Genomic DNA, 25,900 nt, shown 5'->3' on the forward strand with positions numbered 1-25,900 from the left:
TATCGATTGACCCGTCCTCGATTGTTTCGCCCACTAATGATTTTACGTGTTTTTGATTTTTTCTGTTTTCGTTCTCTGTCCCGTCCGCATTCCCGCACGTCGCCGCATCGCCGTCTTACTGCCTAATCAAAAATTGAAACAAACAAACCGACCATCGCCATCCGCAAAACCATGCACGACAAAACATCGAGCACATTAACCACCGCCCGATCAACGTCTTAACTACTGTCATTGCTTGTCAAATCGTCTCGTCAACTACACGATAAAATTCTGCCACTGACCCATAACAACAACAATAATCATCAACACGCCGATTATTGCTGACCGATTAAAATGCAAAAAAAAAAAATAATAAACAAAATATGATATCGGCGTCACACGATAGAATCTCCCGATCGTATTCCCGAACACGACGAGTGCACTCCCCGACCGCCAATCAGACCCGGCGATTTCTAGCTTAGCCAACCCCAGAACAACGACCCGGTTAAACAACCAGCAGCTGGACGGGCCGGATTGTCTGGACGGCAATGCGATCTGCAATCAACATACTAAGTCCGATGATCTCGTGATGGGCGACACAGACGCAGTTTCCATCGACTGGCAGCTTCGCGATTCGGATGACGACGAGGAGATAATACAGGAACTACCGACGACGGACATCGAGTACGAGCTGCCGGACGAGGAACCACCGATATTCAAATTGCCCGAGAAGGAAGCGCCGCGAAAAACACGGAAGTCGAGGAAGGATCGCGGCCGAAGTGCCGAAGCCACCAGACGTCAGAAGAATCGTGCCTGCAAGTCGAAGAGTTATGACATAGATTTTAGCGACGACGCCGAGGTCAATTAATCCGAGAGACGGATGATACCATATAAAGATGGAATGAGGATAAATCACTGAAAGCCTGAAAAGCGGACCGATGGATCAATAATATTGAGAAGTATCGGCGATTTTGTCAAAGACAATGAAAGGATGCAGCTGATTTGTATTTGTATTTAGTAAGATAAGTAAAGAGAGACTCTCGATTACGCACGAAAGAGTGCTTTGAGGACCGATGACAGAATTTTCTACACATTGTATGCATTGATATTTTTTTCACGCGCTTTCATCTATCACAAATTTTTTTTTCTTTTTTTAGACTTTTTATGCGCGAATTCACGAAGCGAAATTTTTTGTTCGCGATATCACGAGAAATTTTCATTAAGTAGTACGAATAATATCTTCTGTCTATTACTTCCGTAAATAAAATTTACATTGTGTGTGATTGTGTTCAACTATATGGGCAATATATAATAGTGATGAAAAGATTGATATTGATATATTGATAAGATAAGAGGCATAAGAAACGTAGATTTTATACAATCTCGTATTCTTTGTTTTAAAGATGTGAGAACTTTACAACTTTAATCTTCTTATAACGAATATGATCTGGATAATTTCTAATTGTATACATATTTTGACAAAAATAAGACTCGTCTTAGTCATTTTCATTCACTTGAATGCCTTATTTTATATATATTAGGTGTTTTTTTTCACGTGAACTTTATTGAATTCTGGAAATCGTAAGAAATATGTATCTAATCGTCTTATATATTTAGAACGTAAAGTAATATTGTTAGTGAAATCATAATAAAATTTTAATATTTTTATATAATATTGCGTACATCACGTTGATATTAATAATGTCAATTATTAAAGCACGCAATGTTAATACAGGTTTAAGGATAACGATCAAAGCACAGAGATCGGATTATATAAGAGAAGTTCGAGAAAAAAAGTATTGTTCAAAAATTCTATGTAATTATAATACAAGAGTCAATTTTTCATATCATTGTCGTTTATCATCTCTTGCAATTTATATAATGTGCATAACGAATAAATTTAATAATGCCATTAGGACGATTAACCAGCGATTGCACCAACGTTAGTTAATGTTGATTAAATTTTTTTTTTCTATTTTTCTTCAATGTAGATAATAATAGGTTTATCGAATAACGATAACGTACAACCAGATGAACGAGATTGTGTGCTACAGCATAGTCATCATTGTTATCATTGTCATCGTAATTAGATAGTTATTTGCGTATTTGTATATTCGTTTGTGCGTTTCATCTATAAAATTACTGATAAACATGGATCTACGTTATATTGCACGTGTATTCCCGCGATATACACGTACGTGGGAAAAAAGCAGCAATAAAACTTATGCGTTGTCCACAAATGGATGATGGACGTGTCCTATCACTTCAGATAGGCTAGTCTGATAAAAACGTCCGTCGCTGTTTGGTTTATAGTTTCTAGAGACGCATAAACTTAAAAAATAAAACACGTGTAACTTTTTGCGATGTCATAAAAATTAAATTACTTTTGTACGTATTATACATTATAGTCGCACGTAATTGTTTATCCCGTAGGGCAACTACGATTTTAGCGACTGCCATGAATGCTTTAACTGTAACATGTGTATGTTACGTCTACTTCAGGTCGCGTGAACTGAAGGAATCGATACGGGAAAAGCGAGTTCAGGTTTTGTCTTTGCGGCAACAAAGACAATTTCTGGCCCTGCAAACGTCCAGTGCCTTCTTATTGCTGTGGTTTTTCTACACGCGAACTCTTGCAATGTCGAGAGCTGTCTTAGCGAGTAAGAGATTTTTGTACCCGATCCCAAAGATTTCGATTATTATGAGTTGGTTTTTTTTCAAATAAAAGCATTATTGGATGAGAGCCTTCGATTCTCCGTTTCTATTGTGAACATCTCGTCGCAATCACCGCGTCCTCCATCCTTTACTTGCCTCTTACTGTATCTCGCGAACAGAGAGATTTAATTATAAGGATTAATATTCTCTTTTATCAAGTAGCACATCTGTTTCAAAAATATAAGTTTACGTTAACGAAACTAATCGCTTGAAAGCATTTTATAAACGCGATTATTTAATGCAGTACTATACCGTCAACTATCGTATGCTTTTGAACAACGCATGTTTAACAGAACGATAAATACAAAAGTAAAATACAAGTGTCTCGATATGGAAAAAGCAAGAAATCGCTTTTGGATTGTCGAAATCCGGCGTAAGGGGAGTTTGCCTTCGTGACCGGTGACGGCAGATAACACATTAACATTCTTTTGGTTGGTAAGATTTTTATTTGGTTTTTTTTCACTTAATCATTCAAAATATTTCGATGACTCGATTCATTTTTTTTTTGCAGTAGGTAGGTAATACGTTGGCTGTCCTCATCTCTGCGAAACGAGAGAGATGTTTCACGAGCGATTTCCTTTTCCAGGGCGGCGGCGGACTGGTGCAACAATTGAGAAAAAGTTACAGCCTCAGTGATCTAACCGGCGAAAAGGAGGACGAAAATAGAAACACACCCGACGCGCGTGACGAGACAGACATGCAAGGTAGCTGATTTCTAGTATCGTACAAATACATTACATTTAAGAAAGAAAAACATGTTTGATCGCAAAAATTGTCAAACATCTGCTTTTTCCATCTTGACGCGCTATTTATCTGAAGCAGAGATCTAGATCAAATATTATTGATTTAATATATATAACAGAGAAAAGTATAGAATCGAAAGGATCTGAATAGCTCAGTTGGAAGAGCAGTCGCCCGGCAAGCGAAAGGTCTCGGGTTCGATTCCCGATTCTGCGACTTTCGGATCTATATTTTTCTCTCGCACTTTATTTTCTTTAGGGGGAATAGGGGATACATGGAATTAAAAATCTCTTGTAGAGATTATTCCAATTTTATATCTTGGCCGTGTCCAAGTAAAAATTTGGTGCCTTGTGCACAGGTATTTAATTCTAACGAAAAAATTTAGTTTCGTTTAGAATAACGCACTGTCATCCGCGATTTGGCTCTTATTGCCTATCTTATATATGTTAAATTTATATTTATATATTACAGAGCCTAGTTAAACTCTTAATTATTGATTTAATTAATCGAATTGAAAAATCGAGACAAGGTATATTTCAAAATATATATCAAGTATTATTTTAAAATAAATTTCTGTGATCACTATAGTAGAACCTCGTCGAAGAGAGCATACAGGAAGAAGGGGTTACAGCCCTCGCAGAACCCAGTCCAGCAGCAACGCGTCTCGAGTGGACATGTATTTTTCCGAAGTGGATGTCGACGTTCGACAACCAAGGCCTAGGGAACCCATAGCTAGTTTAACGTGCGTAATATATTAATTAAAAAATGTATATGACATTATTTGTGTGAATATCAGTGATAACGAATCTTTCCTACGCTCGTAGAAATATAAGGTCTTCGGACGACATATCTAGCGGTTACAGTAGTGGTGAGGCTCTGCAGTCTCAGCGCATTACTTCTCAGGTTGACTCCTTAGTAAGAACGTCGAGCGTCGGCGCGAGAACGCGCGTGAAGCCTCGTTCCACCACGAAGAAGACACCAGAAGTAAGCCGATAAAATGTACCTTAGAGATTAATAATTGTATCATATTGCACCGATTATTGCGAAATGAAAAGAATCACGGATCATTCTTCGACACGCACACATTCGTCAACTCAGTTAATGATACGTACTTTTTTTGTGGTCTTTGAAGGACAGGGACGAGGATTTCAACCGCATCGACCTTCCATCTCCTGAAAATGTCTCCCTCCCGTCGTCACTGAATGTTCTCACTCCCGAACAAGCTGTCGAGCTTCTGCTATTGTTTTCTCAGAGTAAGAAATTTCAAAATCGCCCGATACTTGAATCCATGTCTTGTATCGATGAATCCGCGAACGAAAATCGATCCACGACGAAAATAGAAGAATACAGCGAATCGTCATCGACAGAGTCGAGTAATGAATTCGTAGACACAAACACGGCTCAAGTAGACTTACAAACGGTGCAAACTATAGAAATCGAGAATATCTCAATGGAAAAGCTATCGATACCTGCAGTGGCAGAAAGCGCAGATGAAATAAACGTCGATAATTCGATAAAAGAACTTGATTTTCAGCAGGCTGAATCTAATGTACAAATTGAACATATTAATAAAGATTCGAGAGATAGTCAGGTAGACTCTTCCCGAAACCCCGATATTGGTGCCGATATTGAACGAGTAAATAGCGAAATATGTCAAGAAAAGTTCATTGAGCTGAAGGAATTGTTAGACGATGCGCATAAAGTTGCGAGAAGCATCGTATCTTCTCAAGAAAAATTGAACACGATCGACAAAGTTAAAGAACAGAACGTTAGTGTACCAGAAATGAAAGCTGATGATTCTTCGAGCAAAGAAGATTGCGATACTACGATCCAGCGTTCTGTTACGCCGATTTCATCGAGTTGCAATCTTGATGGCGATAATCGCGCAGGTAAATATCATAAAAAACCTGCTCCAAAAGCTCCAATAGAATCTTCAACTGAAACAATAATAAATGATGAAGCTTCAACTGAAACAATAATAAATAATGAAGACACCGACGAAGATATGTCTCAGAACGCCCTGAAAGCTACTTTGGTTATTAAAACTGGAACGGTAAGAACTATTTCAAATGCGGATGCTACGAAAGATATTTTCTTAGCGCATACGACGGATATGAAAAAGAAGAAGAAGAAATCCAATAGATCACGCGCTAAAGAGAGTTTTTCCAAATTATTAACAATCCCGAAGAATATCTTTCACAACGCTTTCCACAAGGAACAAAGCGAAACTTCTTCTAAAGAGGATGATTCCAGTTCCACGTTGTCCGAGACCAGTGAATCAGCATCAAGATCGGGTAGTATTGGATCCCAGATGTTCGTGGACGCATCCGCCAAATTATCAACTTCAATTTCTGCTGAAAAATTGGATACTTTTATCGTACCGTTGAATGAAACAGATCTCAATAAAATTGAACCTAATGAGACTGTAGACGATGCAAGAAATATGAAGAATTTTGAAAATTATGAAAAGAATCTTGAAACTAAATCAAACTTGAAGATTCGCGAGATATCTCAGTCGCTGCCTTGCAGCGGCAAAAAAGAGATTATCACCGATATTAATTAAAGTCATTTCATAGAAATTATTTAATCGCATAATTACATTATATTTATTTTTACTAAAGTATAAGAAAAAAAGCTTGTTCCTCCTGCTCTCTCCCATTTTCCTACATTTCTTAGATATTTTATCCTAATCGGAAATCCGGACAGAAGAAATGGACTGATCCATTAAGATCGTATGAATTAGTTTCTGAGTGTCTCTTGTTAATCCAATATAATTAACTCCATTTTCATTAATCATAACATGTAGCATTGCATGATATTAATTCTTGTAATTCTAATGCAACTAATCCGTAACTCTTCCAAATCACACACAATTTATTTAGTTTACTCGTTTTTATTTGGTTTATCGGAAATCTCCATTTCTCATATTTAAACTATTTTATGATTAACTTAATAGTAACATAGATGATGCATATCAAACTAAATTTCAATCTAAACTTTTAAACTATTAAAATTTTTTAAAAGATAATCTTGTGCTCCTCTTTTTTTTTACCAACTACTGATTAATTTCTATGGAAACATGAAAACAATGACAAGAGGGATTGACAATATACCAATTTTCAATTCCATAATAAAAATAATAAAACAATATTTTCATATATTTCAGATTACGAGTTTCGCTACCTTGCCTCGCAGTAAGAAGACCAGTAAGAAGAAGGTGGCATGAAACTTACCCGCTGCTGACCGCATAAAGGAATAAGACCAAGTCTCTTTTGTAATAGAAGCAAAGTATCTTCATCCGCGTGCGAATCTAATTTTGCACGGAGCCAGGTATAACAGGCAGATATGCTATTGGTCAGCAGCTACTATCGATTAGCCGAAACACGTGATGTATACAACTAAGCGTCTCTAGCACCGATATTTCTTAATTTAACTTTTTAATCATTAATTTATATTTTATCGATCGCGCGCGTTAATATTTATATTACTTTAAAGTGAAACTCAATCTTTTCCAAAATTATTTGCGACGAGCTTACTGGATATACGCAAGAGATAAGGAGAAATTCTGTTTTATCGTATTTCTCCGGGAAACATGTGCATAAATAATACATATTTGTATCGATCATATGTTACACCGTTGCTCACAGTCATCCGAAATGTTGTACACATTAATAATATCTTGGATAATTTCCCATATGTATTTTAAACTCTCTCTGGAGAAAGAGAGAGAGAGAGTGAGTTCAGTCTAGCTTTTATATGCTAACGTTTGGTAGTGCTGTTAATAGTAAGGAGGACTTGATACATATTGCACGCAGTATATCTGCTTTAAGAATAAGCTTTGTTTATTATAACGTAACGAAACTTGCCATACCTGCGCGGTGTAGCTGAATGACGTAGAAGAGTTCTCGTTACCTAAACGGAGAATCAACGGAAGGTTGATTCCCCGGCAAGATGATACAAGCGTCACGTACAATAAGGGAAACTCTACATCCTGCGAAACTATGTAGAACGATGACTTTGATATTGCAAACGCTACTGTAACTCGAACAAACTTTGAGCCTAGTCAATAGAAAAATGTGAATATAGAAACTCAGGCCATACTGAAATAGTGCCACGCGAAATTACCTAAACCCTCCCTTTTACCCCTTCCTCTTCCTCCCCTTGCCCTTCGTAATCTCCTTTTCGTTATCAAATAATAACGTTTGATGGACTGTGTCTAATTACTATTGCGTATACAGAGTATCGTGTGAATATATAATTAAATTAGCTATTCTTCCCTTTACGGAATCTGAAGTTCGAGAAATCGCACGAGTTTCTTAAAAACTCTAGGCAACTATATGCGATCCTGTTTAAGGACCAACATTTTTTGTCTACTAAATTGTGACAAATTGTTAAGGATATTGTTAACATTTCGTGAAGTCGTTTTCAATTTTTGCACACTTCGATAATTCGAGGACAAAAAGATACTAACGTACACTTTGATAGTGAGTATTTTACAACGCTAACTATATATACAAGTATACTTAGTTTCAATTTTGTTGCGTTCATAATTTAAGGTACATCTTGTGTGTGTGTGTATGTATTTACACCTTACTCAAGTATTTATTTAAGTATTTACTCTAATTTCGGATTATAATTACGTTTGTCGTATCGATATGTTTTCATTACAGCGAATTATTTTCCATCGTACGCCCATGAAAGACTTACGCACAAGTGCTATTGATGACTATTTCGACTTAATTATATGTATTAACAAGATTCGTATATATATATATAAATATATAATTTATTGTATTGTACTTTAACGTTCATTGCATATCTTAGGAAAAATTAACATATTATGTAATCAATGTAAATTAGGAAAAAAAGGAAAATGCGAGAGACGCGTCGTTAATTTATTAGTTAAAAAAAACTCGATAAGAGTAAAATACTCGATTTGTTAATCGATTAACGATTGTTAATTTTGCGTATATGTGTATGTTGTACGCGAGGTTTGCAAACAATTAATCGAGAAAGAAAAATGTAGCAAATGCTCTTAACTCGCTTCGCGGAGTATAAATAAATCGTGTAAATACGATCGACAAAAAAAGTGTAGAATAATATATCATTATATAATACAAATCAATACACAAAGTAGATATTTTTATGCAATCCAGATATTTGCTCGAATTTGAAATACATTATACGCATTTGCTGCATTTTATCTGCATCTTTTAACGACTCGTTGAGAAACGTTAATACGTATTCGTCTCGGACTTTATATATGCGAGCATATGTGATAAGAAGGCGAGTGTATGAAAGAGTAAGAGAAAATGCTCAATTATGAATCTTTACCGGTATTATTAACAAAAACAAAACGGTCGGTTTCCTAGATCTGATAGGTATATACATATATCTCTTGTTCTTTATAAGTATTTACGCCTCCGGCGCATAAATTGTGTGTCCCGAGTTCTATTATGGTGCTGCGATCTTTGTAATTTGTTTTATAGTTAATATGTATCTCGACAGTATGAGAAAAGGCAGAATATCGAGAATACGTTTAAAACAAAGTTATTCTCTGCGCGTCTAAGTCTCGGAAAATTATCGAAAATGCTGAGTGAGATCGATTAAAAATTATTTCAATTCAGACACATAACGTAGAAAATAAACGACATGAAAATACGATATTTGGTGAATACCCACACATGTCCTAATTTAAAAAATACGCGTTATTTATATATACAGTATTTAAAAATTTATTTGTCCCTAATATGTTTTTAGAAACGAATTTTTTCTTTCTATTCATAAAGCTAATTGAATTTATTCAATCTAACGTTAAGTGTAAAAGTATACGAGAATAAAAGAGAGAGAGAGAGAGAGAGAGAGAGAGAGAGAGAGAGAGAAAGAGACAAAACATAGTAAGCTTATAATCATTTATATTAAAATACTATACATGTGATCTAAAAATTTTACTTTTTACACGATAATACAACTGCAAAAAATGACGCATCAGCGTTTTATATGAAATTATCACATGACCGGAAATACATTGAGAACGGATTCTCACGTTATATCCCGTTGGAGATTTAAACTATGTCAGCCGGAAGACGTAATGTTACGCATTTGTCTGACTGCGGCCACAACTCGGACATTGCATCCAGAGCTACCATTCTGATAATCCTCCGGAGCTAATCTTAGCAATAAGGACATGTGTTGAAGATTCTCCGATAAGGACAGACCAAGCTCCTCCAATACGTTACCGAGATAATCTAAGAACATGTATAATTTAACTGTTACTTATCGTTCTTTATTATTTTCTTAAAAATTAAAAGTACAAGAAAAGATTTACCAATGTCAGTTGCGAGCTGTTTGCAAGCAACAGAGTTCAATTGACAAATGCCCAAGGTCTGATCCTGGAACATTTGGCATGTTCCTCGGGCGACGATGTCCAAGAGTATACCGGTAAAACCAGATTCGGTCGATCCTTGAACGTATTGCGGATCGGCTGCCTTCAAGGCTTGCGTCAGACTCGGATTGTCCCTCAAGAAAAACGGTTCCAAGTGCTGCGGCAACGTCATTAAATATTGCCCGACCTGCGTGATGTATTCTTGAGGTGCGAAACTGTAATCGGGCAGATCCGAACTTAGATTGGACATTTTGTCGGCATCCAGCGACCAAGCCGGTGCTTTTTGCACTAACAATAGTTGAGAGAATATTGGAGCAAAGATGACTTCGTAGGTCGTGTGATGTAAATCAGCGCAGAGCTTCTGAATAGATTTTATGATCGAATCGAGAATTGTCTTGTCCTCTGCAAAACAAAATTTGATTATTCGAATCAGTGTGTGTTGCATCCTATAATATTATGAATATTATCGCGTTACGTAATATTTATACCTCTTTGGAAAGATGTGACAAGATTTTCTAAATCGGCACATCCTGTTGAAGTTAACAGTAGTTTCTTATACTGACAGAAAACACTATCGTTTGTACTTTGTAATTTGTTATTGGCTTCTGTGATGTCAATCACGAACGATTTTTCGAATTGTTGTACTTGTTGCAAGAGATCGCCTATAACAAGATTGAAATAACTGTTTTATAATATCATACGAGACAATGATAGATGTGTGTGATAATCACCTATAGTTTGCATCAAAGTAAGACACATTTGAAATAAGCTCCAGTCTTCATGTTTCACCTTCTTCCGCTCGAGTTGTCTTAGGCCTTGCTGATATTTCTCGAGGTATTTGTTAAAATAAACCTATAAGAAATATCGCGACATCTCATTAACGTAATAAAAAAGACAATTTATAATAATTGCGTTTATATATACAAAAATGTTTAATGTATGTACATACGTTTAATGCTTGCAGTAAACCCGGATATCCACAACCTTCTGTAAAGAGCTTACAACGCTTATTAGCTTCATTGGCGTAACCCATAATCCTCGAAATGCTAAGAGAAAGGGAATTAATGATGTCACTTAAGTCGTCGTGCGAACGATCCAAGAATTGGAGCTGCTGTTCCAACTGCGCGGTTTCAAACGTCTTATACTTTGCAACGTAAGGTACGTAAGGCGCATATATGGCCTGCGCCAGCGACAGTAACTTTTCGTTTTGCAATTTTTCGCGAAGCGACGTTTCGATAGCGCCGCTTAGATTTACAGCAAAATGTCTCGTCATCTGTTTCAATTCGAGTAATATGGACAATTGCGCCGCGTTAGAATGTTGTTTCAGAACCGCCTCTATACATTCTGGAATACCGGGATCGAGACTCTTCAAAAGGTCAGCGTAAACTTCGATGAGAATGTCTATCGAAGTATTGGGAAATACTTGGTGGCACCATTTCACCTTTAACATAAACAGATGACATAGAAAATATTTGCAAAAGCGGCATTAATAACATTTCAATCATAAATAGGCTTAACATGTATACCTGATCATGCCAAGAAGATAATAATTTATCATAGTATGTATGCAGCCAATAGGTAACGTTCTCGTCCTGCGCTAGCTCGATAGTGCGTCTCCATTCTTGTCCTAAAGAGACCTTTAAGCAATTGTGATAGTATTTGAGAAGCTGAGGTAAACGTTCCATCTTGTTAAAAATGTCCACGTAAGTTTTCGATTGCTCTAAACAGAATATAATATTGATCAGATGTATGTGTCTTGAAAAACGACTGAGATGTGTTTTAAAAGATTTTAATAGATCTTACCTAAATTGGCAGCAGTGAAGGCTTGGACTAATCGTGGACTGGCCATTGCCTCGAGACGATTTTTCAAGCCTTCCAACTGCAGCTTTTTATCTTCGTAATCGACGACATTCGCGAGCATAACTAAAGATTTTTGCATGCTGAACAATTTGCTGGATATAGCTTCTATATCACCAGATTCAAATACCTATTTCAACAGAGAAAATTAAGTTTGATATATAATAGCCATGTATCATATTATATGAAGAATATTGTGAAATTTTCATCTACCTCTTCCACATCGTTTGCTAATACTGTCCAATTATCGGCCTCATGCAATCCTTGTTTAGCAGTTTGTAATTCGGTTTTTATCTTGTCAATCTTCTCCAGCATTGCCATGGAAGAGGCTGTGTCCTTCTCAACCTATTTTTTCAACATTTGTAATACATCAATATTCGTTACTCTTGTATAATACAAGAGATATCGATGATTTGGTCTTAAATAAATTAAACGTACCTTGGCAATCTCTTGCTTGACAGCAACCATTTTCTCTCGTAGTGCTAATGTTTCTTGCTGCAGGAGTTGAGTGTCTCTTAAAATTCTTGGCAAGCTGGAGAGAACTGATTGACTAGTCTCCTCTAAGGCACCATTAACTTGTTGTACATATAATTGCAACTTCATCACCAGCGAGGAAACAAAAGCCTGCAAATTAAGATCAATTGTAGCAATAATTCTCAAGATATGTGTTCTTTACACATAAGAAAATTAATGTATAATTGAATAATATAACAAACAAAATAAGATTGATGTATTTTTAACCGCAGTTGTCACATCACAACCATATAACTAGTCATTTCACTTCATTAATATGAATTACTCTTATTTGCAAAATATATATGTGACATTAAAATTTATATGATGTGGAGGCAACACTTTATCATCCAAAGTGCAAAGAAAAATCATCCGCGCGTGATAATTTATTTCCATTAATTAATTAAATTTTATTTAAATTAATTATTTAAATTGTGCGGAAGAAAGAGAGAAATATACGATCGCGGGGCGAAATGTAATATCGCAGAGGTAACGTTTTCGATGATAATAATTTCCCGGGCGAGGTCGAAAAATCCCCGTGGCCCAAAATTTCATTCATGAAGCAAGGTGAAAAGGGATCGCGTTTCGTCAAAGGCCGGCCGCACAGTGTCATTGACCGGCGCGGCCGCGCGCGGTGGAAGCCACCAGTAGTTTGGGGGTCGCGATGACGGGCGCGACTCGGAGTTGGAAAGGGCGCGTCGCGAAGACGGGGCTCGAGGGAGGATGATGGCCCGGCCGACTCACGTCCTTGTTCTCCTGCGCCTCGGCGGACTTGAAGGTCCGATTGATCCATTCCTTCACGTCGAAGCTGTCCTCGGAGAACGCGGAGACGTCCTGAAACGTCAATTTTGAGGTTAGAAACGTCACCCGCTCGCCTGTCACCTCGGGTCTCCTTTGGTCGCGACGTTTCCCGATATTCGGCGACCTCGGTATCTCTTTAGTACATGTCACGTCATATTCCGCGCCAAATATCATATCGATCGCTACCATAATACAAACTCGAATGTATACGTCATAGCGTGAGCGAAAACAGGTAGAGAGCGCATAAATAAAAAAAGAATAAAAAAAAAAAAACACCTGCTCCGTCGTCGCTTACCATGACAGCAGAGAGAGAGAGAGAGAGAGAGACAGAGTCGGGTAATCCCGGTCAGTAGTCAATATTCCGCGTGTTGACAGTTGACTTGACACTTCACCCGCTTCACCGCCGCCCGGACGTCGCGGAACGCGTCGAGCCGAGTCAAGGTCAGGCTTTATTTCTCGTTCGGTCGCTCGCGTCGTTGTCGTCGTCGTCGTCGTTGCCTCGATATCGCGTCGAGTGGCGCGCGGCACCACGAAGCGTTTAGCTTCGCTCGCGCTGGACGACGGTACACGGTTATTCCGCGGCTACAGTAACACAGGAACGTGCGTGCGTGCGTGCATGTGCGCCGAGGCCTGGGAAAGGGAAAGAGGCGATAAATTCTCGCGGCGGATCGATCGCGCAGTGCATCGTGTCGTGTGCCACGACGGACGAGGATGAGGACGATGAGCGGGAGGAGACGCGTCCTCGCTTTCTAGGTTAGCGCGTATCCAACCTGGGGAACGGCCGTTTTCGTCATTTCCGTCGTGCGTGCGGTGCGTCAGGAAAATGCGTCGAGCAGTCTCGATAGTAAGCGAGAGGGAGAGAGAGAGAGAGAGAGTGAGAGAGAATGTATGAAGAATGAGAGAGAGAGAGAGAGAGATGCGTGCTTTTGTGCGAGTCGTGAACGCGATGAAGCAAGCGACATCCCTCTTTTTCTCGTTATCAGCAATTGTGATAAGGATTGTGTCTCGGATTCCAGACGTTGGTGCCGTTTCGCTCGACGAGAGGGCCCGTCGTTGGATGTTCGCCGCCAACGCTGCTACCACTACCACCATCAACGCGACCGCCACCTCCATCGTCGCCACCCTTCTCCGCTTCCACTTCCCTTCTCAGGACGATCGTGAGTCCCGCGTTCCCGACTGGAGCGAGGCACGTTAACTCGTTTATTCCGCGGCCAGGCTGCTTCCTACTCCGTAGGTGGTGCGTAACGAGGCGGCGAAAAGAAAGAAATAAAATTAAAAAAGAGAGAACCGCGGGGATCGAGGGAAGGAGAGTGAGTGAGAGGAAAGGAGACGGATAAAAAAAGAAAGGGGGTATGTTATCGGCCGTTTCCGGGCCCTTTGTCGATCGCCACGCCTTCGGGACTGCGTTTGCGCCGCGCTGTTTGCGCAACAGTTGGAAGTTGGAATTTCGCCTCCCCGAAAATCAGCCCAAGTAAGGAAGGGAGAGGAATTACGGCTGCCTCTTGTCATCGTCGTGGACGAATATCCAGGAGGAGAGCAGCGACTCGCTGGCTGGCTGGCTGGCTGGCTGGCTGGCTGGCTGGCTGGCTGGCAACCCATCTCTCATCCCCCGTCATCTCGTCCCCCTTCGTTTACAAGTGGGCCGAGACCATCGTCGACATCCGTCCGTGAATCGTGCGCACACATGGCCGATTGCCGTACGTTACATATACACTTGTACGTGATGTACAAGTCCGAAGCTGCGTCCTTCCTTGGCGGCTAATAAGCGAGGCATTCATCATTATTTGACTAACAGGTGTGGGAAATTCATTCAGTTCAGTTCGATCATTTTGTACAGTTTACGAAGAACCCCGTACTAATCGTATGGAAAATCTATCCCGGAAAAATCAATTGGTTTTTTCATATGTTGTGGTTTATGACCTACTGAACAAAAGATGTAATGGGCACAAAGCTCAATAATGGACAGTTATCGAGTTATAATCACTCAAACATGAAAAATTTGGGCTGCCGAATAGTCAAATCTTGGAAAGTATTGATTTTTAGGACAAATGTTTGAAACGAAAATAGGGTTTTACAAAATCTGTTAGCTGGTGACATTATTTTTGAATTGTTCTTCCCTCTAAACACAACTCTAGCTAGAGCCGTCGTCAAGATCATTCAAAATTCAAAAATAATGCCACCAGCTAACAGATTTTGTAAAACCCTGCTATTTTTGTTTCAAACATTTGTCCAAAAAATCAATACTTTCCGAGATTTGACTATTCGGCAGCTCGAATTGTTCATGTTTAACTGGTTATATAACTCGATAACTCCATTATTTAGCTTTGTGCCCATTATATCTTTTGTTCTGTACGTCATAAGTTACAACATATGAAAAAACCAATTGATTTTACTGGGATACATTTTCCATATGATTAGTGCGGGGTTCTTTCTCTCTAATTTACATCTTATTGTATATATATATATATGTATATATGTGAAAGTTGGTTCTTTTATCAAATTGGCAAGATCATGAGATCGAGATAGTTTAAGAGACGCCTAATGAAACTTGATGAGAAACTCATAGTCGGAAGGAAGCACGCGATTTCCGGGTTTTCTCGTATATCGCGTTAGGTACCTACATATTTGTATATCATTTCATAAGCTAAATTTAACAGCTGATTTGCTCGAATTAACGGAGTTCGAACGAAGGCGTAGTTGCGTGGTGCGACGTTCATTTTGCTTGTCTTTTCCACAATAATGTTTCTTTTTATTTTCCTTCTTAAATGTTCTATCATGCAATTCGTTAATAAATCAAAATTCAATTGTGTACGTGGAAATATTTTTCACATTACTGAAAGCGTCGTCATACGCAACACGCTGCTTCACGCATTTTTTTGAGATGCATCCGACGCATTCATACCGAGATCCCATTTTTTACGCATTGTTAAACGTTAAACGCCTTTTTTGCAAAATTATGCGACTTTTTCCATCGAGGTACCCATTTGGCCTATCATTATGCATCAATATACTTACTGATTGCACATTTAGCGACAAAATTGTAAGATTTTTTTTCAACCTACACTCCAATCTGGCATCGCAGATTAATGATCGGCTTTGTTATCCCGATCTTTATCCGATACACTTGTATCGGCGTCGTCGACGTAGATCGATACGCGAATGATAGATAGTAAGAGAAGTCATGGAAAAAAAAAATCACCAGTAAGAATGGCAGCCCCCTTTCTCCTCCCATCCCATTACACGAGACTGCCGTACAATTTGGATATTCAATGGACATTCTTCAATGTCCCTCGAATGTCACACATGTAGCACGTATATCCGGTGGATGTTCTTAAAATCCCGTTTATCTAGATTTCTGAATATTCAGATTCATTTCATTATACCTATTCTACTCTCTTTTCTACTCCGAATATGCATCATGCAAATTGATTATTTAAAATTTATTAATCGTATAATATTTTTCGCAGGAACATGCATGTAGAAAGTCATGAATAACAATGGTAATATACATTAAATTGAGAATTCAGAAAGAACCCCGCATAATTTTATGTAAAATAAATATCGGTTAATCAATTTTTTTTTATCTTATATGTTGTAACTAATAGCCTCTGCGCTATGTTACATGTTTTTTTTTTACAATGAAGTCATAAACTGCAACATGAGAAAACCAGCAGATTATACGAAGATTTAATTTTATATAGGGATTGGTGCAGAATTTTTGAATTTTTTATATTGAAATCCTAGATAAAATAAAATCCCAATAAAATCAGCTGACTTCCTCGTATGCTGTAGCTTAAAATCTGAAGAAGAAAATGTATAGTTACTGATCGTAAATCTGTCAAACATGGAAAAACTCGGACTTTGCGAGTTGTTTAACTATAGCTCTAATTCAATAATAGTCCATTATTTAGCTTTGGAGGCTATTGAATCTTTTGTTCGGCAGAGCTACGACATACGAAAAAACTACCTGATTTAATCCATTTTACATAAGATTAGTGCGGGATACTTAAACATCCCAGCGCTGGATATCCGTGCCGAGCTCGGCAGGGCCGATCGACAAAGACACATACGACATGCACACTCACACACATACACGGCAGCCAACGCACTTTCCTCCGTCCGTCGGGTTGTGAGAGACCCGGCAATTCCGCCGCTTCTTCGTCGTCGCGCCATTCGACAATCCGATCGAAGCGCCAGCAATTTTTCCAGAGCGGCGGAATCGCGGAGTCGCCACCCCGATTGCTGTTCTCCGTTGAGCCCCTCGCGCTGCCATGTAGTGCACAACACGATCGGGGCCTGTTGAGAGAAGGGCAGAATGAGCGAAGCATCAGCGGCGGCCTTGAGGCTGAGTAGCAGCCAATCCCAAGCCCCCGCACGCTAAAGGAGGTGGCGCGGGATTGGCTGAACGTTCTTCCAACCGCGACTTCCCGGACGCTTCCGGTCGGGACCAACGCAGCCCGATCCTTGGTGAGTTCAGCGTGCAGGTAACGCCGATTATTCTCTATTTCTTCTTCTTCTTCTTCTTCTTCTTTTACTACTACTATTACTACTTGTACTTGTTTTTCGCCTCTCGCAAGCACTGTTCTCCCAGCACTCCGTTCGAGCAGCAGCGACAGCATCCGAGAATTGCAAGTAGGTGTGCAAAGAGCGCGATTTGTGCGCCGCCGATTTTCCGCTGATTCGGATCCTTCAGAGTCGACGATCGAAAAGCCGAGGTAACTTTGGTGAGTTCAATCTTCGATGCGACAGACTTGGATACTCGCGGGTAAACGAACTTTGACAGATCGTCAAGGTCGGTTTCATATATTTTAACCATAATTTCTAGCCGATTCTTTGTCCTCTGCGAAGAGAAACAAAGAATCGGCGAGAGACAAACTGACGTTATAGCGAAATCGATCTGTAGCATCGGAATCTAAACTCTCAAAGTCCTCGATCTTTCGAGATTGTGCCATAATCACACATTAACACGCGCGCGATAATACGTCTTCTTTCCGCAAATGTCGAACGAAAGCATTCTCAATCGATAGTGGTTGTGGCTCTCGATGTTGGACATCGCAAGTCGACTCGGGGCATCGAAATCTCGGTGTAATCTCGACGAGTTCAATTTTCGGTGCGAAACAAATATTCTCTCGGCATCGAAAATACGTGATCTCGGCGAAATTGTACTTTGGGATTTACTCGTGAAAAAAAAAAAGGAAAATACTCGCGGATACAATTGACTGCATAGTCTATTTATCGCGACATTTAATATAAAACAAGATTCTGAACGCAACTCGCCGGTAGCTGTACAGCACAGGAAATCGATCTCTTGTTCTCTCCCCGTCTATTTTTCTTGTTCTTTTTTTTTTTTTTTTTTTTTTAATTTTTTCCTTTTTTTTATATCGTCGAAACGCCACTCGACTTGGCGACTTAATGTACACTCGGCTCTATGTGTTTGCGGCACAGGAAATCGATCTCTTGTCGGCCTCTTTTTTTCTTCTTTTCCTGTGCGCGGAGAAACATGCAGCGTTGCCGATTGCAGGGTGATTTTCGTTGCGATAATTATGAACTGCTGATTCGCTGTTATCATTTTTCCCCCTTTACAACACATACACACGTGCATACACACACACGCACACACACACACACACACACACACACACACACACACACACACTAACACATAGTCCGGTCTTCGACCTTTGGTGTCGGTCCTCGATTTTTTTTCTTCTATTTTTTTATTTTTTGGAGGCTGCGCTGTGTCACATTCTGCGGCTGCGATACGTTAACATTTGGTCCAGCCGATACACATACATATACACATTATTTCTTTTTCACTCCGGTTTTCCCAGCGCACATGATACCATCGCTTCGGCTATTTGACTGTCCAGCTTGGTTAATTTTATCAAATAAAAAAAAAAAAAAGAAAGAAATGGACCCTCAGACAATTACTCATATAAACTCAGGGGCGAGTACTTGTGGTTAGGGTTGCTGTATTGTATGATATATTATACATATTATATGCGTTAATTATCATCATATATATACATATATGCTCCCAACTGTGCACGTACACTTTCATTATCGGCACTCCCTTGCGGAATGAAAAAGCCTTCTTAGAATATATACACGCTCTGTGTTAAGTAGTGCCGTACCTTTAATCATGTCGACGTGAGTTTACGAGAGTGTGTGGGCGCATCAATAACTCTCAGCTGCATCTGCACTAACGATTCGATCGTAACCGCATCCTTGCAATTTTCGATCCGACCTGAAATCAGGAAATGAATCTCGTCAATTTTTTTCACATTTAAATTATGCGAAAATATACGCCGTCGAATAAGCATCGAGATTGATTTTCGCTATAATTGATAATTTGTGTGTGTGTGTGTGTGGGTGTATCGGTTTCTTTTGAAAAAAAAAAAAAAAAATCACGCGATTCTCGAATCTCCTTCCCGTTTAATCTCGCGACTCGGCGGAACTTTCGGAAGATAATCGTTGGATCTTGATCTAATACTCTTTGCAAGGTAAACGTTTTGGGAAGCAGGAGATGAAACGAATAATTTCTCTTTTAATCTCCTTCGATTCGCGACTTCTACGATGCGATCCGTGGAAACCGCGTCGCTCTCCAAGACGCTTTATTTCTCGTTTTCTTCTCCTTTCCTTCCATTCCATCCTTCTAAGCCAGTTATCTCGATAAGAGAGAAACGCGACATTTTTCCCTTTATAAAGATCAAAGAAGGATATATCAAACCAGAATTTCTCGTCGCATTCTTAACCTTTGGAGAATCAAGCGAATTCGCGCAGCTTTAAGATGCGTTTTGTACGCTCAGATTCTTTATTTTTTAAATGATATTCTCTCCCTACTTATTTTTGAACACATTTTTACGAAATATATTTCAACTACAAGTTATTTTTTTATTTATAGGCTATAATATAATATTATAATTGACACAAAAGAAGTTGAAAAAAAAAATTTGGAAAAGATTTGATTATTTATGACAATAATTTATTAAAGCGATTTAATACAATTTCATATAAGTGACTGAGAATTATAAGTGACTCTCGATATAATAATTTAATTATTTAAAAATAATTTGGATAATAGCTTTTTGTTCGAGTAAAACTTTTATCAATTATTTCTTCTAATCATACTTTATTTACGATGACAAATCGATCCAGGGCAAAGTGCATTCGTTCTCGAAAAGTTGAATATCATTTACGAAATTGCGCGTTTCCTGGCCTTCTTCCAGAATCTCGCGAGAGGGATCGAGTCATGCAGGATTTTTTCTTTTTGTTTTTTTTTTTAATTTTTTAAATTTTATTTATATTAAATATGCAAATAAATTCTCCAGTGTATTTATTCCAAAGATCAAACGCTTAATTTTTTTTTTAGGTTTCAAGGGGGCCCATGAATCGATTCTAAAGTGCAAAAAAAAAAAAAAAGAGCATCGGGTCCAAAGTAGAAAAATGAAAGCGTACAATCGCGAATCGAACAATCAAACAGAATCCGATCTCTGTCGATCGCGCTCGATCAGCCACTGATAATTTCGCTCGACGATTCCTGGATCATAATTCTGATCGACGATCGGGAATGTCCGTTTCATTAGTAATGCATCGGGGAAGTCTCTCGGAGGAATGCTCCGCGACGAAATTTGGAGTAATCAAAGTGGTTTGAAACGAGAGCCGCTCCGAATTTGTCCACACGATTGTCAGACACACGACGTCCCATTTCCGACATAGTTTTCAATCTTCGCCGTCGTAAATGCTCAACCTTGAAATTAAATTCCTGCTGAAGTCTCCACCGCGTAGAATAACATCGCGTTATCCGCTTACGCTCTCGAAGCTTTAACTGCCCACTACGCTTTTCAACGCTGACAATGAGTAATTCTCGAGTGACGCATGCTCTCTCACTCGCTAAATAACAGAAAGACGACCGCGTTGCAAAACGAGATCGATCTGAAGAAAAAAAAAAAAAAAAAAAGGAGAAATAAGAATATCGCGACCCGAGTACAGTTAGATAAATATGCAGACCGCGATCTTCTCACGAGATCCCGATTCGGTCGTCCAATTAAACGAGACCGAGACGCGCATTATATTGTTCAGCCGAATGTAAAATATCGTTAACCCGTTTAATTGCCGCCCGCGCGTTTGTGCATCGGATAGAGGAGAGGAAGATTCGCGCGAACGTCCGAATGAATTTATTCGAAGGCAACGGGAGAAGAAGAGGCATAGCGAGGGAGAGACCTATGCCGAGTCGAGAGCGGCGCGTTTCTGAGAAAATAAACTCTCCCGCGCCGGGGCCTTCTCTTCTCTCGCCCAGACTTCCTCCGAGACGAGTCCTCCTCTTCCTTGAAACCGATCGGTCTCTTCTTTCTCTCTATATGTATATATATATATATATATATAATATAGACTATATATCTCCCTCTCTCTCTACGACTGTTCGCGATGTCGGATTACGAGAGAGAGAAAGAGAGAGAGAGAGAAGCCGACTGTGCGCGATTCGCTTCGCGGGAGAATAACGGGGAAAAAAACGAAAGGAAAAAGTGGTAGATGCATCGGGGGAGGAGGGGAGAAAAAAAGGAGAGGGCGAATGGGATATCGAATATTCTTTTATTTTTTTAAATTTTTTTCCTTTGCTTCGCAGCCCCTTCTCTTGCCTCCTCGCACGCGTATATTGATTTTTAGAAATTCCTCGCGAGACGGGCGACCGGAGCGCGCGAAGCGCATCGGCCGAAGAAACGGGGGACCGCGAGGGGGGAGGAAGAAGCGCGAGCCACCCACGATCGCCTTAGGGCGAGCGAGCGAGCGAGCGAGCGAGCGGATATTCTCGACGAGGGAACCTCCCTTGTTCGTTAAATCTCGTTCCTTATCATTTTTTGACAGCGGACATGTGGTGACGTCACTAAATTATGTCAAAAATACGCGTCGCGTATATAATAACATTACACCATCACAGTGCACGCGACGTCATTTTATATATACAATTATACATATAAAATTATATATATATATATATATATATAATACAATACATGTATATAATTAAATGTTAATTTTTGTGATTAGCAGGGAGAATTTCGCGACGCGTTAGGCGCGCGCGACGGCCCTGCGATCGGGAGCAATCGGTCGTAGTCGGAATTATTCGAGCGCGCAGAGACTGTTGAACACCCGCGAGAGAGAGAGAGTTGGAGTGGGGGTAAGCGCGCTCGCCCCTCCATCCCTACTTCGCGCGGCATCGCTTCCCCCACCTTCAGTCGCGGCCGAGCCGTCGTCTCTCTCGCGCCGACGATCGCTTTCTCCCGTTTACCCCGCCCCGCGTCTTTCCAGCCCCCGTCTCGCGCTCGCTCCCTCTCCCACCGTCTCGCGGCCGTCTCGCTCGCACGTCCTAGCTCATTCCGCTCCGTTCTTAACGTCAAACCACTTAGGGCCGCGGACCTCGACAGTCAGTCAGTCAGTGAGTCGATCTTTTCAGGCGGCGGGTATCTCCCGGCATTTTCCACCTGATCGCGTGCGGGCGATTTGTTAGTCAAACCGCGCCATTTTGATCGTTACGTCGCCGTTAACCGTCGCGCTGCTGTCATCCACTCACGCGTCGAGAGAGTGAGACAGGAGTCTCGTGCGTGAAACACATGAAGCACGTTCGCATGTGCCGCGTCGCGCGGTGTTACTCGTAATACCTGACAGTTGTTCCGAAAAGAAAAAAAAACAAAGAAAAACAATAGAACGCATCCGAGTGTATACACTAAAACTTGCCGCGCAACAAAATCGTGCGTGTTGGTGCCGGTTTAATATACATATATATATATATATATACATATACATATTTTTATTTTTTTCGTTTATTCGCCGCTTCCCGCGCGTCACACTGGGAGGCAGAGTGAGAGAGAGGGCGAGCAAGCGAGCGTGCGTGGAGGAGAGAGAGAGTACGCCGCCCTCGTACGTTGAACGAGGAGCGGGTGATCGGGACGAAAAAGGACGCCGGGTGTTGTTTTTCCATCGCGCGGATGAGAGACAAGTTGCGCGCCGAGCGGAACGGAAAGAGAGTGCGTGACCCCGCGTGTGTGTGTGTGCGTGTGTGTGTGAGAGATCGTCATTGCCGTCAACGTCGTCGTCAAACGTCGTCGTCGTCGTCGTCGTCGTCGTCGTGTTCTATCCACGCACCTCTTCAGCTACTACAAACGTCCTCTCGTCGCCCGACGCGACGTGGTCGCATCGACGTTTTCCTATAGAAAATACATTACGGAGACGGACGAACGTCGCAGGAAAACGTGAGTACACAAATCTACGCAATTCTCGAGTATCGCGTTTCGGTACCACTCCCCCACCCCCTCTTTTCCCTCCGCGACGTGCACGCTCGCTCATATTAAATCTTGTTTTTTTCCGCCTGCACGGCATCGCCTGCCATGTTTGACCGGCGTCTCTCTCTCTCATTCTCCCCTTTCATTCTGTCTTTGTGTCTCCATCTCTCTCTCTCTCGCTCATTTCTCGTATGAAACCATCTCTCTCATTATGTCTGTTTTCCCGCTCCAGCTCAATCTGCCCCTTCCGCTGTATCTTTCCCCTGTCGGTAATTCGTCGAACGTGTGTGTGTACGATGCGTGTGTGCACACGGGAGGCTCGTGAATTTCGTCGCTGTTGCGTCGTGTTGCGCGCGACGACGAAAGACGAGGAGGAACGAGAAGTCGACGTGGATGACAACGAGGGTCCCCTTCTCCGCGAGGTCTTTCATTGACGCGCTCTCTCGCGTGTTGTTTATCCGTTTCTGCGTAATTCGTGCATGCGCTCGGCGGGACGGAGCGGAGGAGGGGGTGACGCGCGAGAAGGACAGGGGGGGGGGTCGAGAGAAAAATAATACGGGTCAGGACGTAACGCGCGCGCGGCTTGGTGCCCCCGCGGCGCTAAGCGAGCGTGCTCATATATATGTATATGTACGTCGCGTTTCGGGCGATTTCTTGCGCCTTTCTCGGTTTCCCTCCCCCGCATCCTCGTGGAAGATGCAGCGGAGCGGAGACTTTTTTTCTTCCTTCGCGCGCGTGTGATTTCTGTAGCACGAGCTTTGCGGCATAATAATCTTCTTTCCTCCTTCTATCCCCTCTCGCGTTTCTACAGACGTTTTTTCTTTTTTTCCGGGAAGCGCGATGTATATCGCGCAACCACCTTGCTCCGAAATGAATGAGAGAAATTGTTTAGTCATAAGGGTATCGAGCGGCCTTGGAAATCCTTAAAATCCTGGAATTGTCCTTGATTTTTTTTATGTCCTGAAAATCCTGGAATAATGTGTATTTTTTTCATTATATCCTGAATTTTTCTTACGTATCCTTGAAAATGTTAATGTTTGTATAAAAATATTTTTACAGGAATTTTTAATGCAGATATCTATACTTTTCTCTTAATCTCAATCGCGATTTGTATCCTTTCTTTTGGTAGACGTTCATAATATTGATAGAGATGTCTATGAGACGATGTACGCGCCAAACAAAGCATATGCGCGCGATAATACTCAGTTCAAAGTTGCCAAAAGGCGGGTGTACAAAAGTACCAAAGTTTAAGTTAATTTAATTATTTAATTAAATCTTAAATAAGAAGAGAATATATATATATATATATATATATATATATAATTTATGTTTTTGTTTCTAATCAACTTTCATATGTGTGCTTTTAATTAATAAAAAATTCCTGGAAAAAAATACTTTTTTGTCCTGGAAATCCTGGAAATGTCTTTGAATTTCTTAACCTTGTTTCGCTAGACACCCTGATGACGGAGCAACGTGGGCCGATTTTTGATTCCCGAAAAGAATTATTTTGAAATTTATGACACATATTTGACAAATTAGCAGCCGCTTTTCGTCCTCTCGCATTAAATATAAGATGCAAATAATCTTTTTATCAGACGACAGTGTTTGGCGTCGACTCTTTTCAACTCGTTTCATCCAGTTATATATATATATATATATATATTAAGAGTTTAACTAGGCTCTGTAATATATAAATATAAATTTAACATATATAAGATAGGCAATAAGAGCCAAATCGCGGATGACAGTGCGTTATTCTAAACGAAACTAAATTTTTTCGTTAGAATTAAATACCTGTGCACAAGGCACAGGTATTTAATTCTTGGCCGTGTCCAAGTAAAAATTTGGTGCCTTGTGCACAGGTATTTAATTCTAACGAAAAAATTTAGTTTCGTTTAGAATAACGCACTGTCATCCGCGATTTGGCTCTTATTGCCTATCTTATATATGTTAAATTTATATTTATATATTACAGAGCCTAGTTAAACTCTTAATTTATACACGCTGGCTTAAAGGCGTTTATTTACCAACATTAATATATATAACAGAGAAAAGTATAGAATCGAAAGGATCTGAATAGCTCAGTTGGAAGAGCAGTCGCCCGGCAAGCGAAAGGTCTCGGGTTCGATTCCCGATTCTGCGACTTTCGGATCTATATTTTTCTCTCGCACTTTATTTCTTTAGGGGGAATAGGGGATACATGGAATTAAAAATCTCTTGTAGAGATTATTCCAATTTTATATCTTGGCCGTGTCCAAGTAAAAATTTGGTGCCTTGTGCACAGGTATTTAATTCTAACGAAAAAATTTAGTTTCGTTTAGAATAACGCACTGTCATCCGCGATTTGGCTCTTATTGCCTATCTTATATATGTTAAATTTATATTTATATATTACAGAGCCTAGTTAAACTCTTAATTTATACACGCTGGCTTAAAGGCGTTTATTTACCAACATTAATATATATAACAGAGAAAAGTATAGAATCGAAAGGATCTGAATAGCTCAGTTGGAAGAGCAGTCGCCCGGCAAGCGAAAGGTCTCGGGTTCGATTCCCGATTCTGCGACTTTCGGATCTATATTTTTCTCTCGCACTTTATTTCTTTAGGGGGAATAGGGGATACATGGAAT

At 40.1% G+C, this 25,900-nt stretch overlaps 3 protein-coding genes across 13 annotated transcripts in view; 2 read left to right on the plus strand and 1 right to left on the minus strand.

Annotated features, from left to right (window-relative positions):
• LOC114938827 (uncharacterized) overlaps window positions 1–6,667 on the plus strand; it is a 41,686-nt gene extending 35,019 nt beyond the window's left edge. For 3 of the 4 annotated variants that reach the window (XM_029312945.2, XM_029312943.2, XM_029312942.2), the window contains 5 exons: window positions 3,281–3,398; window positions 4,024–4,177; window positions 4,260–4,419; window positions 4,568–6,167; window positions 6,602–6,667. In XM_029312945.2, the coding sequence (XP_029168778.2) occupies window positions 3,281–3,398; window positions 4,024–4,177; window positions 4,260–4,419; window positions 4,568–5,998 (1,863 nt within the window). In that variant the 3' untranslated portion in view covers window positions 5,999–6,167; window positions 6,602–6,667. The remainder of the gene's footprint in view (window positions 1–3,280; window positions 3,399–4,023; window positions 4,178–4,259; window positions 4,420–4,567; window positions 6,168–6,601) is intronic. The other variant, XM_029312944.2, reaches the window with a different exon arrangement.
• Window positions 6,668–9,333: 2,666 nt separating this feature from the next.
• Window positions 9,334–14,251, minus strand: Cog7 (conserved oligomeric Golgi complex subunit 7). 4 transcript variants are annotated; one of them, XM_029312941.2, is made up of 11 exons: window positions 13,287–14,251; window positions 12,935–13,173; window positions 12,116–12,301; window positions 11,891–12,022; window positions 11,624–11,807; window positions 11,347–11,540; window positions 10,770–11,261; window positions 10,552–10,672; window positions 10,309–10,482; window positions 9,764–10,222; window positions 9,334–9,683 (listed from the first exon to the last, which is right to left on the minus strand). In XM_029312941.2, exons 2-11 carry the CDS (start codon window positions 13,163–13,165, stop codon window positions 9,511–9,513), a joined length of 2,346 nt encoding a protein of 781 aa, XP_029168774.2. In that variant the 5' UTR covers window positions 13,166–13,173; window positions 13,287–14,251; the 3' UTR covers window positions 9,334–9,510. The 4 variants fall into 4 exon arrangements, with proteins under 4 accessions (XP_029168774.2, XP_029168772.2, XP_029168773.2 ...); XM_029312939.2 differs by having other exon boundaries at window positions 12,935–13,024; window positions 13,287–14,243; XM_029312940.2 differs by lacking the exon at window positions 12,935–13,173 and having other exon boundaries at window positions 13,287–14,242.
• LOC114937374 (uncharacterized) overlaps window positions 12,807–25,900 on the plus strand; it is a 126,104-nt gene continuing 113,010 nt past the window's right edge. The window contains exons 1-2 of one of the 5 annotated variants that reach the window (XM_085484952.1): window positions 12,807–13,043; window positions 14,008–17,458. The gene's annotated coding sequence lies outside the window, so the exon portion shown is untranslated. Of the gene's footprint in view, window positions 13,044–13,324; window positions 13,836–14,007; window positions 17,459–22,063; window positions 23,242–25,900 lie in introns of those variants that run through there. The other 4 variants (XM_085484950.1, XM_085484953.1, XM_085484958.1 and 1 more) reach the window with 4 other exon arrangements.

Source organism: Nylanderia fulva, unplaced genomic scaffold, assembly GCF_048542155.1.
Source record: "Nylanderia fulva isolate GAGA-0341 unplaced genomic scaffold, ASM4854215v1 Scaffold33, whole genome shotgun sequence".
In the NCBI taxonomy this organism is placed as follows: Eukaryota; Metazoa; Arthropoda; class Insecta; order Hymenoptera; family Formicidae; genus Nylanderia; species Nylanderia fulva.

What these genes read in the sequence shown, in the direction of transcription:
- Cog7 (XM_029312938.2), bottom strand. Translation starts at nt 13,180, where the DNA reads ATGGTAGCGATCGATATGATATTTGGCGCGGAATATGACGTGACATGT. An exon ending in AGGCGCAGGAGAACAAGGAC is followed by an intron (nt 12,302 to 12,934) that starts GTGAGTCGGCCG and finishes CTTAATTTGCAG; the next exon opens with GCTTTTGTTTCCTCGCTGGT. An exon ending in TACTTTGATGCAAACTATAG is followed by an intron (nt 10,483 to 10,551) that starts GTGATTATCACA and finishes ATCTTGTTATAG; the next exon opens with GCGATCTCTTGCAACAAGTA.